The 15,260-nt window shown below is 37.5% G+C and overlaps 3 protein-coding genes across 3 annotated transcripts in view; 1 reads left to right on the top strand and 2 right to left on the bottom strand.

Annotated features, from left to right (window-relative positions):
• LOC134818419 (kynurenine 3-monooxygenase-like) overlaps positions 1-15,260 on the bottom strand; it is a 927,626-nt gene that overhangs the window by 557,793 nt on the left and 354,573 nt on the right. The gene's annotated exons all lie outside the window — the stretch shown is intronic.
• LOC134818745 (rhodopsin, GQ-coupled-like) lies at positions 9,409-12,432 on the top strand. Its single transcript, XM_063828391.1, has 4 exons — positions 9,409-9,560; positions 10,881-11,110; positions 11,398-11,521; positions 12,333-12,432. Exons 1-4 carry the CDS (start codon positions 9,409-9,411, stop codon positions 12,430-12,432), a joined length of 606 nt encoding a protein of 201 aa, XP_063684461.1.
• Positions 11,735-14,404, bottom strand: LOC134818266 (kelch-like protein 4). Its single transcript, XM_063827757.1, has 2 exons — positions 14,080-14,404; positions 11,735-13,847 (listed from the first exon to the last, which is right to left on the bottom strand). Exons 1-2 carry the CDS (start codon positions 14,308-14,310, stop codon positions 12,630-12,632), a joined length of 1,449 nt encoding a protein of 482 aa, XP_063683827.1. The 5' UTR covers positions 14,311-14,404; the 3' UTR covers positions 11,735-12,629.

Here is a 15,260-nt window from a genome sequence, read left to right as displayed (position 1 = left end):
TTTATTAATGATACTGATATACGAATGTGCGCGTGGTTTGCTAGGAAGCCCTTGCTTTGGTGATGATTAATGAAATTACCATTGGAGAGAACCGTTCAGAAATCGAAAATTTTCGGGTGCTCCTCTTGCAATTCATGCACTATTTAAAGTTTCTTTCACTTTGATTGGCCTTTCTTTCACTTTAATTCACCTCTCTTTCACTTTAATAGGTGGATTAGTAAATTAGTAAGTATAGTACCCGCAGCAATATCGTGAAGAAGCAAATCTTCTGTCGTTTACATACGAGCACGGTCCATTCTGAACAGTTTTCAATACGGCCTAGATCCAACCCCAGGTTATTATAGCTTGGACTCGTGTCCAAGCTATAAGTATAAGGACACGTTCATTGAAGTTTGAGGATATTGGTAAATTTCTAAAATAGCGTTTTCGACGATAGTGGCTTAATTTTAGCATCTATTAATCTAGCGTGTTCATAAGTTCTGAACATTAGCCACATGACCCATACTCCCATATGCACTGCTCAGAAATAAAATGTATTGCTTTTAGGCACTATAATGTAAAAAATGTCACATTTTTGTGACATTGTTTACCATAGCTGCCCAATTATCATTCCTTGGTCTGATATATAGTAGATTAGGTCAATCTAACAATTATGATACAACATTGGTTAAAGGGCACGGATCGAACGGCTTTAAGGCAATATTTCGTAAACTTTGTCACACTCAGAATACGATACCTCTTTTCTACTGTGAGGTGTCATCAAAACCTTTTCAACTCATTATTTGATGGTTCTTCTGCCAATCATAGCCCTAAAATATGTTGTTTTGAAAAGTTAGCAAATACATGCACTTGGTTATTGGGAAATGATGTAAATTCTGTCACATTATATGGAATTTGAAATTCTGGGTGAATTTCCGAAATCATTTATATCTGATTTTGGTTTGGAAGGCGGGAAAACTCTATATAAGGACGATACACGGATACAGTTGATATAAGTATAGGGCAGTTGATGTAAACATCGTCACAAAATGATACGACATCGTATTTATAGGTTACATTTTGCGGGGAAAATCTATATAAGGACGATACACGGATACAGTTGATTCAAGTATAGGGCAGTTGATGTAAACATCGTCACAAAATGATATGACATCATAAAGAGGTTAAATTTATGTGACGAAATTCACATTTCTTGCCCCTATTTTGAAGAACCATACCTCGGTTAGAATTCAATGTTCTTCCAGGAATTGTTGGTTGGTTATTATTTATCAAATTAGAACTCAAGTTTAACAATGCTGAGTTTAATTTTACTATGTTACTGAAATGTGACGAAATTTACTTTTCCTGCCCCAACAGTATAATTTCAATGTGATGAAAAATTGGCATGGGTTTCTACATTTCTTGTATTAATCCATTCCGATTATAATAAGGACTATCGGTATGAAAGAAAATCTATCTAAATTTTAAAATTACGTATGTGACGAAATTTACATTTCTTGCCCCTATTTTAAAGAACCATACCTCAGTTAAAATTCAATTTTCTTCCAGGAATTATTGGTTGGTTATTGTTCTGCAAATTAGAACTCAAGTTTAACAATGCTGAGTTTAATTTTACTAAGTTACTGAAATGTGACGAAATTTACTTTTCCTGCCCCAACAGTATAATTTCAGTGTGATAAAAAATTGGCATGGGTTTCTATATTTCCTGTGTAAATCCATTCTAACTATAATAAGGACTGTTGATATGAAAGAAAATCTATCTACTAACTAATGCAAGGGCTGATGTGACGAAATTTACATTTCTTGCCCCCTATTTTGAAGAATCATACCTCGAATAGGATATAATTTTACTTTATCACCATACAGCCATACCTATGTCGATAAACTAGTTATTTTGCCAACACGGAGCAAATAAAGTTATAATATTTTTTTTGTGACGAAATTTACAAATTTTTACCCTGTTCAGGTGTTGAAATTTATCCAATGTTAACATATCACTGCCATATAATAATTTATATGACCGGCGTATGGTTGAAATATTGTTAATTGATCCATAGTACGTAATATAGGGTGTTTAAGTTGGTATACTAATATTTACTCAATTTCACACATGTTGAGATATCATACAAATTTATGTGACTAAATTTACCTATTTCTGCCTTCTGTATTTGTATTTGCCTATAACAATGAAATATGTGAACAATTCCAAACACATTCAGCTCACAAAATAATGCTAGACTATTCGGCATTTCTTGTCAGGATGTCATAAACATCCCTCATATAAATTTCTTAAATGTGTGACGGAGTTTACACGGTGCTACCATTTAACGAAAAAAGTCGCTAAATATGTAGATAATAGTCATATACAGCTATTCTATGAATTGGAAATTCGAAAATTTGGTCAAACACGGCAACAAGGGGTCCATATAAACTCCGTCACATTTTTATAGTGTGACAAAGTTTACAACTCACTGCCGGCCGCATTTAAGCGATATCTTATCGTCTGATAAAGAAATCGTTATGCGACAAAGTTTATCTAGAGGATGAAACGATTATCCTAACCATTGAGGGTTTAAATAATTTTATAGTGTGACACATTTTACATCATCGTGCCATTTAGTAAGGTCACTAATATTTACCAATATCCTCAAACTTCAATGAACGTGTCCATAAGTATAATAAGTCTGATCTTATACCAGATGCCAGCTTGGTAGTCTGTATGTGTCCAGTGATAAATCCGGTCGATGGTTACAACTCAGAGTTGAGCCCTGAAATTAGCTGACCAAACTTAAACTACCGGTGGGGGGTTAGGTATATTTGACAAGTGACAGCGATTAATAGATCAGCTGGCGGCTGCCATCAATCAAATCCATCAATCTATGTCACGTGTCAAAACAAATCTACATCACCTTCCCCAAACCAGGTACACCAAACCAGGTACTGCAGTCAATTCTATATTTCACTTTAATTCGTTAAAAACAGCAAGTTTTACCAGTGTACTGAGTCAGAGTGGGCGTATCTAACTTCAGAGTACAGTTTACGGTTACTGTGCTCTTAGCACCTTTAATTACAGTCACAGAGCTATCACAAAGTCTTCAGAGAGCTACCCCTTCTATTAGAGTATTAGAGTGTTAGACCATTGTGTGTTCGAATATTAGTAATAGTGCGGGGGAGGTGGCACGTTTTGGTACTTATGTCGTTGCTACAATCTCCTAAGTATATAACAGTGGCAAAACAATGGTTCCCGACAAACCTCAGACCTACCGTGCGTGGTACCGAGCATGGTACCGAGTATGGTGATTGGTGACTGTGGATGATCACCCCGTGCCAAGCTTTCTTCTTTTCTGGACTTGTGAATAGTGTGATATCTTGTGTGATATCTATTGTAGCTAGTGAGAGAGCCAGAGTGATAGACCAGTCCTTTTAGAGAGTGGTCGCTAATCATACTCTCTCCTTTGTCTCCGCTTAATCTTGTCATGTTCGTTAATTGCGTCCTCCATTTATTTTGGTTTGTTCGGTGATGATTTATCAATAATTTTGGAATATCTTAAAACATATAATAACCAGCTGTTATAGGGCTGTTAGGATTTCAATTGCATTCCTAACAGCCATCTAAGCATAACAGCCCTTTCCATTTTCCAACCACCTTGGCTAGTTCTTTGTTTTTAGGAAAATCCTAACAGCACTGTAACAGCCGGCTAATAGCCGGCGCTTTGTTTTGTCACGGCTATTAGCCGGTTAATAGCCGGTTAATAGCCGGTTAATAGCCGGTTACTAACCGGTCGACATTGTACCTATTTGCCCAACATTTATATCACGGACGGAATTTCGGAAATAATCCGATAATTTATGGTTTGCAAACAAATGGGCAACAGTTGGGAACATTCCTAGATCGATGACATCGCCGGTATGTGTAGAATTTTGACCCCGAAATATTTGTGTAATTTGTATCAGGAAAAATGAGATGGGGGATAGAAATAAAGGTGTTTCTGCTTTTCTGCGTTAAATTACAAAATACCCACAAGGCATCATATCTGCATACTGCATTCAAATTAATTATACAATTCATGTAATTTTGGACCCTCGTAGATTACGAGATTCGCGACCGCGAATAAGTAATATTAAGTATTAGGTAAGAGAAATTAGTGTAACTTTTAGAGAAACCATTTACTCTGCACTTCAACGAATCCCACCAGGAATCCCATTAAGTTTATATGATTAATGATTATAGCATTTTCTTAAGGCTTCGTGTAGTAACTCGATGTTTCTTAAGCCTACATCACACGGTGAAGTCCAAAAGATAATATCAGGGCTTAAGAACAAGTCCACACTCGATTGTAAAATTGAGCCATTGAAAATTGCAAACAGCTGCGAAAACTTTACCAGGGCACTAGCTAATGTCATTAACTGTTCGTTCTCCAGTGGTACCTTCCCAAATGCTCTAAAAACTGCGAAAGTCGTTCCTATCCACAAAGGTGGTTCAAAATTGGAAGTAGCTAATTATAGGCCGATCTCTCTTTTGGGATCATTCTCGAAAATTTATGAGAAACTTATGCATGCTCGTGTTTTAGAATTTTTAGACAAGAACGATTCTCTTTTCGAAAATCAATACGGATTTCGGCCAGGAAGATCGTGCGAACATGCACTGCTCAATGCCCAAAATTCTATACTACACTCTCTGAATAAGAAACAAATTTCCCTACTGCTCCTGCTCGATTACAGTAAAGCCTTTGACGTGCTTGATCATGAGACCTTACTTAAGAAGCTTGACCATTGTGGGATCAGGGGAGTCGCGCACGAATGGTTTAGATCTTACCTTTGTAATCGATCTCAATACGTAACTTTAAACGGAACTTGCTCTTCTAGCATGCCCATAGTTTACGGCGTACCTCAGGGTAGCATTTTAGGACCTCTCTTATTTGTAATTTATATAAACGACCTACCTGGAATTAGTGATTTTGCAAAGTTCATCCTTTATGCCGACAACACAAACATATTAATTAGTGGAACCACCCTAGAAGAAATACAATTAAAAGCTAATCAGCTAATTTCACGTCTTGTAGATTGGGTAGGTGCTAATGGGCTATCTTTAAATGTAAAAAAGACGTGTTACATGATTTTCACTAGAAAAAGAATCGACTTCAGCGGCTTTAATTTGTCCATTGACAACACTGTAATCGAACGTAAGACTGAAGCAAGATTTTTAGGAGTGATCCTAGACGAAAAGCTCACTTGGCAAAAACACATTACGGCAGTTAGAATAAAGATGGGTCGCTACCTCGGAGTTATGTATAAGCTAAAGCACCTTCTACCTATCAAAGCCCGCCTAAACATTTTCCAAAGCCTTATCCAATCCCATCTAAATTTCTGTTCTTTAGTGTGGGGATTTGCCTCAAAATGTCACATTGAATCTCTGTTCACCAAGCAAAAGCAGGGAATTAGAGCTGTTATGTCAGGATATGTAAATTATAGATATAAAGACGGCAATCCCCCGGAGCACACAAAAAGTGCGTTTAGATTGCATAATATCCTAACAGTCCATAGTGTCATTGTTAAAAACGCTCTTATTCTACTACACAAAGTAAGGAACATGCCAAGCCTTCTCCCTAAATCCATCAAAGAACTTTTCCCTCACGATATTCCCACCTATAATTCCACATACGAACATAACCTTTCTTGGTTCACAACTTACAACGGCCCAACATTTAGAAATACTCTTTTCTTCAAAGGACCCATGCTCTCTATTACAAAACAAAGTAAGGATATAACTATTCCAAGTTCTACCTTTTCAATTGAAATCTTTAAAAATTCAGCTAAGCGCGAACTCCTCAAGCTGCAAAGCTCAGGAGACGATGAAAATTGGCCAAATTTCTTACTTTATAGTATACCTGGGCTAAGAAAGTCTCAAAGAGAAGGGCGCTCGCAGATAGACTACAACACCGAGTTAGTAAGCGACAACGCGTAAAGAAAGATCACTCGCGACAAATGACCATGATCTTTTATCAACATTAACAACATATCATTTTAATTTCACTGCCATTATGCAATGCCAAATTTACATCTGCCGCGCAAAACTTTTTATCTATTATTATCAAATAGTAATTAGCATGTTTACAAATTGCGACTTCAACCAGTTTTGCAGACCGTTAGTTATATAGTACTTCTAGTAGGGCATTTATTTTAATATATTTTATTTTACATTATTATATTTTAGTGTGACTTCTATAATTTCATTTATGTAATAACCATTGATTAATAAATTGCGGCACACGCCAACCTCCACCGTGGGGTTTCAAAACAAACATAGGGTTCAAGTCTCATTATTTCCTATATTTCCCGATAGTGAATATTTCTTAATTTGAATTTTTATTATTAACTTCTAATTCCACCGAACTCTCAATTTGAATTTAGAGTCGCTACATATATAGTATTAGCAATGAACTCTGTGGTCCGTATCTTAGTTGAAGCTGAGTAATATCGTGCGATTGATATTTACTTTCCAGTTTCATATTTCGCAATTTTTCTCGGATATTCTCGCCAGATCTAATACCAGTTAGTATTCGTTTCCTTAAAAAATAACAGTAAATGAGCATATTTCAAACATGTCTAAATCTTACATGTGCCTCCATTACTCACTAGTTGGTGAAGGTGATCGGTGTACATCATGTCGGAAGGATACAGGAACTCTTCCTCCCACTACCACGACCGCCCAGATCTATTTACTGTTACTGTCATGGTGAGAACCCGGGAACCGTTTAAAATTCATTAAAAGTAAACTGGTGCTGTCACAACGGCACTATTTTTGTCACTTTCGCACTAAATGAAGTGCAAAAGTGGATTAAAATCATTTAGCTGTGCAAGATTTTTAAAAATATTAAAGGACGATCAAAGCATCAAATTAGGAATCAGATATTTACTTATTTATAATATTTCTTCTTTGCTTCATTAAGTATTTCTATTTCAGGGTGGATTGTTGATAATATTCCTCGTTGTTGGAGTGTTTGGAAACATTTTGATGATCATAGCGTTCCTTTTAAGAAGGTACACTCACTTTTTAAGCATTTAAGTTATAATGGGAAAACAGGATTTAATGATTAAGAAAATCAGACACAACGTCTAACAACTAATAATCAATTAATATTTATAAATAACATTTAAGTTTGAGGATTTTTGAATTTTTAGCCCAAATTTTAACCTTAATTCGCATTTCTGTCTCAAAATCAACCTGCCTCTCAGATTAATGCGGTGTGTGTCCACGTTTCTGATCTACAACCTAGCAATAGTGGACATGTTAGTGTGTTGCTGCACTATGACAACCTCCTTTATCATGATCGTATACAGTGACTGGAAACCATCCGCTCTCCTGTGCCAGGTTCACAATATAAATCTTGTAAACCTTCATGTAAACCTTGTAAATCTTCATGTAAACCTTGTAAACCTTGTAAACCTTCATGTAAACCTTGTAAACCTTGTAAACCTTGTAGGTAATCACACTATACAATGACAACACTATATAATGACAAGCACTTTATAATGACAGCTGATCTTTTTCATTATATAGTCTGCAAAACGCACTATATAATGACAACACTATATAGTGACAAGTTTATCTTATATCGACTTTTCCTTACTTTTCTTTAATTCTACTTTTAGAATATTACTAAAGCAAATAATCTTATTTAAGTAAAATGTATAACTGTCATAGAAATATAGTACAATCGAAATATCATAAAATCCCAATATCGTAAAACCGATAATATCAATAATCAAATGTCGAATTCATAGTGCAGCAGAAACAGCAGAGAGATAATCGATGACTTCGTACTCCTGGTTATCGTAGGCTTGCATGAAGGATTCCAGAAGGGAGTCGTACCTTATCCACTTGGCTGCTCTCTGGGGTGGAGGTCTTCTCATCAGTCTTTCCGTGATCTTCTGGTCTGTTAGTCCTTGCTCTAGTTTGAGGGCTTCAAGGAATTTCCAGATGGTAGGATTTGAACACTGGACGAGGCTGCAGAAACCATTATGCCATCCTTCTGCAAGGTTCGAAGAGCGTGGGAGACCAGCTAGACAGCAGTCGTACTGGTTCCAGGACAGGTGATCGAAGCGAGCAGGTCTGTTTGGTGTTCCACCACATGATAACAAGCTCCAACGACACCAACGAGCTCCAACAAGTACTCATGTTTCCACTTGAGTACTTGGATCACAACCTTTCCACAGCTTGCCTTAAAATATTTGAGATGACGGATCAGCTAGTGATGATCTGTGGCACGTTCGATGTTACGCGACCTTACCATTTGAAGGCATGGGTCACATCCTTTTAGGTAAATTTGCAGCCGTCTCACATGTCATTATATAGTGTGCAAAACGCACTTTATAATGACAGGACTATATAGTGACAAGTCACTATAAAGTGCTTGTCATTATATAGTGTTGTCATTATATAGTGCGGGAATCAACCTTGTAAACCTTGTAAACTTTGTAAATCTTCATGTAAACCTTGTAAACCTTGTAAACCTTGAAAACCTTGTAAACCTTGTTAACCTTGTAAACCTTGTAAATCTTCGTGTAAACCTTGTAAACCTTGTAAACCTTGTAAACCTTGTAAACCTTGTAAACCTTGTAAACCTTGTAAATCTTTATGTAAACCTTGTAAACATTGTAAATTTTCATGTAAACCTTGTGAATCTTCATGTAAACCTTGTAAATCTTGTAAACCTTCATGTAAACCTTGTAAATCTTCATGGAAACCTTGTAAACCTTGTAAACCTTGTAAACCTTGTAAACCTTGTAAACCTTGTAAACCTTGTAAACCTTGTAAACCTTGTAAACCTTGTAAACCTTGTAAACCTTGCAAAACTTCATGTAAACCTTGTAAACCTTGTAAACCTTGTAAACCTTGTAAACCTTGTAAATCTTGTAAACCTTGTAAACCTTCATGTAAACCTTGTAAACCTTGTAGAGCTTGTAGACCTGTTAAACCTTGCAAACCAATATATCTAAATTATCTAATAATAAATTTTGATAAATTTTGAATGCCAGACAGCCATGAATATTACTATTTGTGATTTTCCCATCTATAATCCTCAAATTCAATTTTCCTTACAAATGTGGTTTACCCCAGACCATTGGCTCCTGTGACAATCTAGCACTATCAGTGTCACTTTGGTTCCTCACACTTTGCTCCTTCGACAGATACATCCTTATCTCAAAACCTTACCAGTAAGCATATTCTCAGACACCCGAACCTCAAGATTTTAAAATAATCTCGACAATTTTGTTTTGATACTATGAATTAGCTTGCTATAACACCCTTCCCAGATAGCATGTCAACCTCCGATAATATTAAATCTAATAATATAATATCATAATATCTGACTCTAAACCACTTCCTCCAGATATCGAGACATCATGTCACTTAGGAAGGTGAAGATGGCAGTGCCGGTGATCTGGATAGTGTGTTTCTTCCTGGTCATGCCTCCCTTCTTTGGGTGGAGCAGATACGCTCTCAGTCAACCCCTGTACACATGTGGACTGGACCTGAATGGTCACCCCGCTGATAAGTGAGTTTATATTTCTGACAATTAAAATTGAGGAAGCTTTGGAGTTTATAAAACTGGTTAATGTGCCGAATCAAGTTGTAATTAATGTATTTAATACGATTTATTGTGATGTTTTGGCCGGTTTATATTTAGAATAATTTACGATTTTTAAGCACTTCTCCTCAAAATGAATTCCAATTTAAATTGATAGTCAGTTCCACCGGAGAGAAAATTGTCCAGCTTATAAAAATGATCTTAAACCATTTTGTAAAACTAAAAACCATCTTGATTTGCCCAGTTATTTTCATATTGGCAGACGGCCAAAATGACATAAAGATGTCAAAATTTCAATTCTGTTATACAGAATCCTGCCATTCTGTCCTAGCCTTGACCCCTATATACTCTGTAATAATCAAAGTGGAATGATGTGTAGTGGCAGGGGCGGATATGGTATAATTAATAACATAAACAGTATTTTTTAATGCTAGAACAATTAAAAATCCTCCAATTGTGGTGATAAATTGTTAACTTCTTTAAAGACATTGCACGTAAGTCATTGACTGATTCCCATCTTAAATCTCAGACAAAACCCATTAAGATTAATTTGTTGATTGCTCTGAAGGTTCAGAGTTGCTTATTTGATAGCCGATCTTGGCAACAGGTTGCATGAACTATGAGCTCACCCATAAATCATTCCTTTTTACTGGAGCAGCAAAGTTAATGCTTAAGTGGTTTTATCAGCCAAGAAAGTTAACGAAGATAAAATAACAACAATGGCGCTGAAATGAACAAGTCCTTCTCGAACTTTTTAATATCTTTATAATGTGCTTGTCACTAAAACAGGCGTGTAAAAGTTTACTCGTAAATTTGTAGTTTTCGGGCAAAGTATATTCTTTAAGTGCAGTGCAACCATATCGCTTATATCCAGATACTACATACTGAATACTCAAATACTCAAATACTCAAATACTCAAATACTCAAATACTCAAATACTCAAATACTCAAATACTCAAATACTCAAATACTGTTTGATAGTTATCAAATAACAATATATCTCCAAATATGTTTCTTTTTTCGCTCTGTTGAGTGGTATGGGTCGATCATGATAGATTACTGGGGACGAAATGAGAATCTCCACTTTAAAACATAATAAATCATGTACTGTCGACGTTTCGGCTACATGCCTTTGTCATAGACAAAACGTTGAGATTACTCGTTGCATAGCTGCTAGTTGCAACACACACGTTCAATGTTCATACTGTTCTACAATTATCAAATAACTTAGTTGACATATACTAAATATTGTTATCCAATTATTAAATAAGTTAATTTATCTCCAGATACTACATACTGGTCTACTCGCTGATCACGTTTCCGCTTCCAATAATCCTGATTGTGTTCTGCTACGCCAGCATTACCCTCAACGTAACCCGCCACTTCAAGAGGAGAAATAAGTTTAGCAAGGTCTTGGACGGGGTCAAACTCAAGAACAATTCCCAGCCATCAAACGACTCCGATGAACGGGGAATCAACAGGAAGATAAGATCCGCTTCAACCGTCCAGAAGAAAGGTTGTTATAAATATTTCCATATTGATTATTAATATTTCCATAGGCCTTAGTGTTTTAGTGGCTCAGTCAGATCATCTTCTGGTCTATTGGCTCATATGTAACAAATTCGGGGTTCATTTATAATTAGAGCTTCAATGATGACACAAGTCTGGGGTTTTCAGCAGCTCCAGCATCAAATACCATCATCGTTATATTATCTTCAAATTAAAACGAACTTCGTAAAATGAGCATTAAAAACCCTAACTTCTTTCCTCGTGACTCATTTTTAGCCTTTTCAACTCTTTCAGAGCAGATGAAGGTGGCGATATCGATACTGGTGGTGGTGATGACACTGATAGTCACAGTCTTCCCCATCATGTGCATTTCACTGGCAGTCCTGTTCGGCTGCAGTACCTGTCAGCCTTCCACCAGGTAATATTATTTGCTTTTTATTTTTTCCTTTCTATTATTTCTCGGCTCATTTCGTTCTCCTCACCAGGTTTTTAAAATGTTCAATCGTAGAAATTGTTCATTATAATAACTTGTAATTAGGTGCCATTTATTAATTAGTGTTACAAACACCCATTTATTGTCATTATTCACCTCACAAGTAAGTGTCCATGGTCAAATATAAACAGCATTCGCCAAACGGCGGGCCGCTGCTGAGGCTCTCTGCAGAAATTAGAATTACAAAGCAAATGGTCTCTCCAATATCGTAATCATATGATTTTAATTTCATTAGTATAAGAGTATTTGGCTGCCCACCAAATCTTTCCAAAACGTAATATAAGTTTTACTTATAAATTTAAACCGTATAACCTCACATGGTTCACTTCTTTAATAATTACACAAAATATAACCTCTCTCTCTATCTCTCTCCCTCTGCTATTATTAATCAAATTGTGCCGTCAATCTGACAGTGTCTGGAGATGAGCTCTCATTGTGCTGCTTTAATGATTTACAACAATTAAGAGAGCACTACAGCAGCCTTAAAATGGCAGCACAAATGTCGGAAACTGATTGACTTGAATCCTTATTAAGACTTTAAGAGGATCCACCACACAGTTGACAGTTCACATTAGACCAGTAGTAGCGTTTTATATCATCAGTCCTATTTCAGATTTCTAACATGACAGGCTACATTTAAATACCTCGGATGAGACTTAAGTTCAAGATAATATCATAAAGATCCACGTAAGATAAAGCAATGTTTTGGTTATATCTGTTAACGTCATGACGTCAGGTACATAGTGGCTGCTCACTGGGTTAATGTGGGTAGAAGCTCAGCTAACCCACTCATCTTTGGTATCGCCAACAAGCCCATCAGAGATGCTTACAGGTGAGCTTTAAAGCATTACAGCAAAATCTCAGCAAAATTTCAGTAAAATCACAGCAAATTTCAGCTACATTTCATTTTAATATCAGCACATTTCAGCTTTATCTCAGCTAAATTATAGATTTCTTCTTTACTATTCACTGGATTACACGTCTGATATCTGATCTGGAATATTCCATGTTTAAAGGATACGCACAAAACACCTCAAGCCTCATTTACTGGAGGTTCATTTATGATTGGTTTCACTTGTTGGGTTGGGATGGGTATAGCAGTCGTTAACCATCGTCCCATTGACATGGGCTTGACAAATTCCCACGAGTTCGATCTGGTGTGATATCGCTCAATCGAGGACAGCTGCTTTGAGCCGTTCCAGCCCCCGATGGCGTAGATAACGTTCCCAATAACAACCACATCCAGCCCGTGTCTAGCTCGGTTCATAGGCTCGATCATAGTCCATCTGTTACTTCTCGGATCATAAACCTCACAACTATCGAGAATTTCTGAACCGTTCCATCCTCCCAGAGTGTACAGTTTTCCCTCTGCTGCCACAGTTTTGCAGCCGGATCTGCGAATATTCATGGAAGCTAATCCTGTCCATTCGTTGCAGTCTGGCATGAAGAATTCACACTCCTTCAAATCTTGGTCTCCGTCAAAACCACCACAAGCATAGACAAAACCATCAAGAGTTGCACAACCAAATGAAAACCGTTTGTAGTCCATAGATTTGACTGGCACCCATCTGTGGCCATCTGGGTTGAACCGTTCAACTGATTGAGTGTAGCCCTCGTCCGAGGCAATACCTCCGATAAGATAAGTTTTACCAGCGAGAGTAGCAGACCTAGCACCACTCCTAATCTGGCCTGGTATCGGTATCCCTTCAACCCACCCATCCTTTGAACACTTGTAACAACCAGTCGTGTTAACAACCTCCTTCAACTTGTCCTCTCCTCCAACAAAACAAATATCATCCTCCGAAACATTGAAAACAGCCGCGTTACTCCGTCCCACTGGCATGTCATCCACACTCCTCCACGAGTTTGTAGCCGGGTTATACACCTCACAGAGTTGTTCAGTTCCCTTACCCCCACAAACGAATATACACATGTCCTTGTAGTTAGCACGGGGTCCTCCCACCAGTTTCTCTATACTCGCCCTGCTTCTGATGCTGACTCCTTTGGCAAGTTTGGAGGCTAGCCTCTCGTACTGAACTACAGCTCCGTAACTGACCGGGTTGTTTTGCACTAGTTCCTCCTTTTTGATAATCTTCTGAACGTATGTAAAGGGGATGTAAGGAAGTCTGAGAGCCTCGAATAGTAGTCCGAAGTATTGTTTTCTCCGCTCGAAGTCGTAGTAGACCCAGTCTAGGAGCAGCTCGTAGACATCCTCTTCAAACTGAACGGTGAGGCCGTCAGCTGAAAGGACCTGAAAGGAAGAACTTTACTTAACTATAATTCACGATAACAGTTTATGTTGTGAAATAGACGGTCATTGTTACTCCTGGTCTCGAAGATTCTCTGAATAAATAACCGTTCAACAAAGCTATAATAAGATACATAGTGCTAACTCTCTAACAAGCTACTTTTAGTCGAACCCAGGAGAAAAACAAACGTTTCATTTGATATTTCAAGTTAAGTCCTCACAATTATACAGCTACCTTAGAAAGGTCCTCGGGAGCAGCATGAAGGTACCTCCCATCCTCTCTGAGATACTGATAAGATGTGGTAACTTGACCGTCCATCCTGGTTACACTTGACAACAGCGAATTACCGTACATGGACACGCTCGAACACGCCCTACTGGAAACAAACTGAATGCTGACCTCATCGTAGTCTTCGCGCTGTTCTCCAGCGGAGGCTGTCGTCCTATCAACGTTTAGATGATCCATGATAATATGTATATTATGTTATTAAAAACACCAGCACAGAGTTTCCCGCACTGCCAAGAAGCATACGACGCAGAAAGATATTAAAACGGAAAACACGGAGGTCTGATGAAGATCCCTTACTGTTATGAGAGTTTAGCCAATTGTTGGCAATATCTGGAATAACTGACCAATGTCGTCCCTTGCTGACTGTCAAGTGGCATCCATTGAAAAGCATCTGAGGAACCATCATGTATTTTAAAACTTTGTGCTGATGTGATGGCCAATGCTGTGGTAAATTTTCACTCACGTGATGAAGTCACGTGGGTCTCAAACATTCGTCGCATGCATTATCAGATTATCGCCTCTTCAAATTATAGTTATACATGGCAAGTGGCAACTAATTTAAGACTGAGCCTTTTTCGTTATGCAAGTCAAATTGGATGCAACTATAAAAATAACTCTCATTGATACTAATCAGTGTCTGAATTAGCAACAATGGATAATAATTTTTTCAATGAATATATGTATCATGATTAAAAGCGGTTGAATAATGCAATGTTAAAACTTAAATATAATCCGATTACAGTAAGTAATACTGTCTGCGATTGTGACTATGTACTATAATACTCGTCTGTACCGCCCTCTTCTTCAACCGTTTTCCTCTTCCAGGAAAATGCTGATCGCGCTGGGAGTGGGAAGAGACAAGAACCAGAAAAGAAGAAGCTTGAGTATGGTAACAGATAAGCCAGGAGCCACCACCACACGAAGAGGAGACGTAATGACAATGACGATAAGGAGTGAGACTCAGGTTCGCTGCAATAAAGACTCAAACTTAATAGCAGAAAGAGTGAAGAGGGGCTCAACCAGTCTACCTCCCGCTCAGTTTGTGGATGTGATTTGAGCTTAACAATTAACATGTACGCATCATTTTAAGTTGACCTTTTTAAATAGGAGTCCGAGTAGCTCCCCTC

The sequence above is a fragment of the Bolinopsis microptera genome, chromosome 7, assembly GCF_026151205.1.
Source record: "Bolinopsis microptera isolate Bmic1 chromosome 7, MBARI_Bmic_1.0, whole genome shotgun sequence".
In the NCBI taxonomy this organism is placed as follows: domain Eukaryota; kingdom Metazoa; phylum Ctenophora; class Tentaculata; order Lobata; family Bolinopsidae; genus Bolinopsis; species Bolinopsis microptera.
This window is presented reverse-complemented; position numbering and strand designations above follow the sequence as displayed.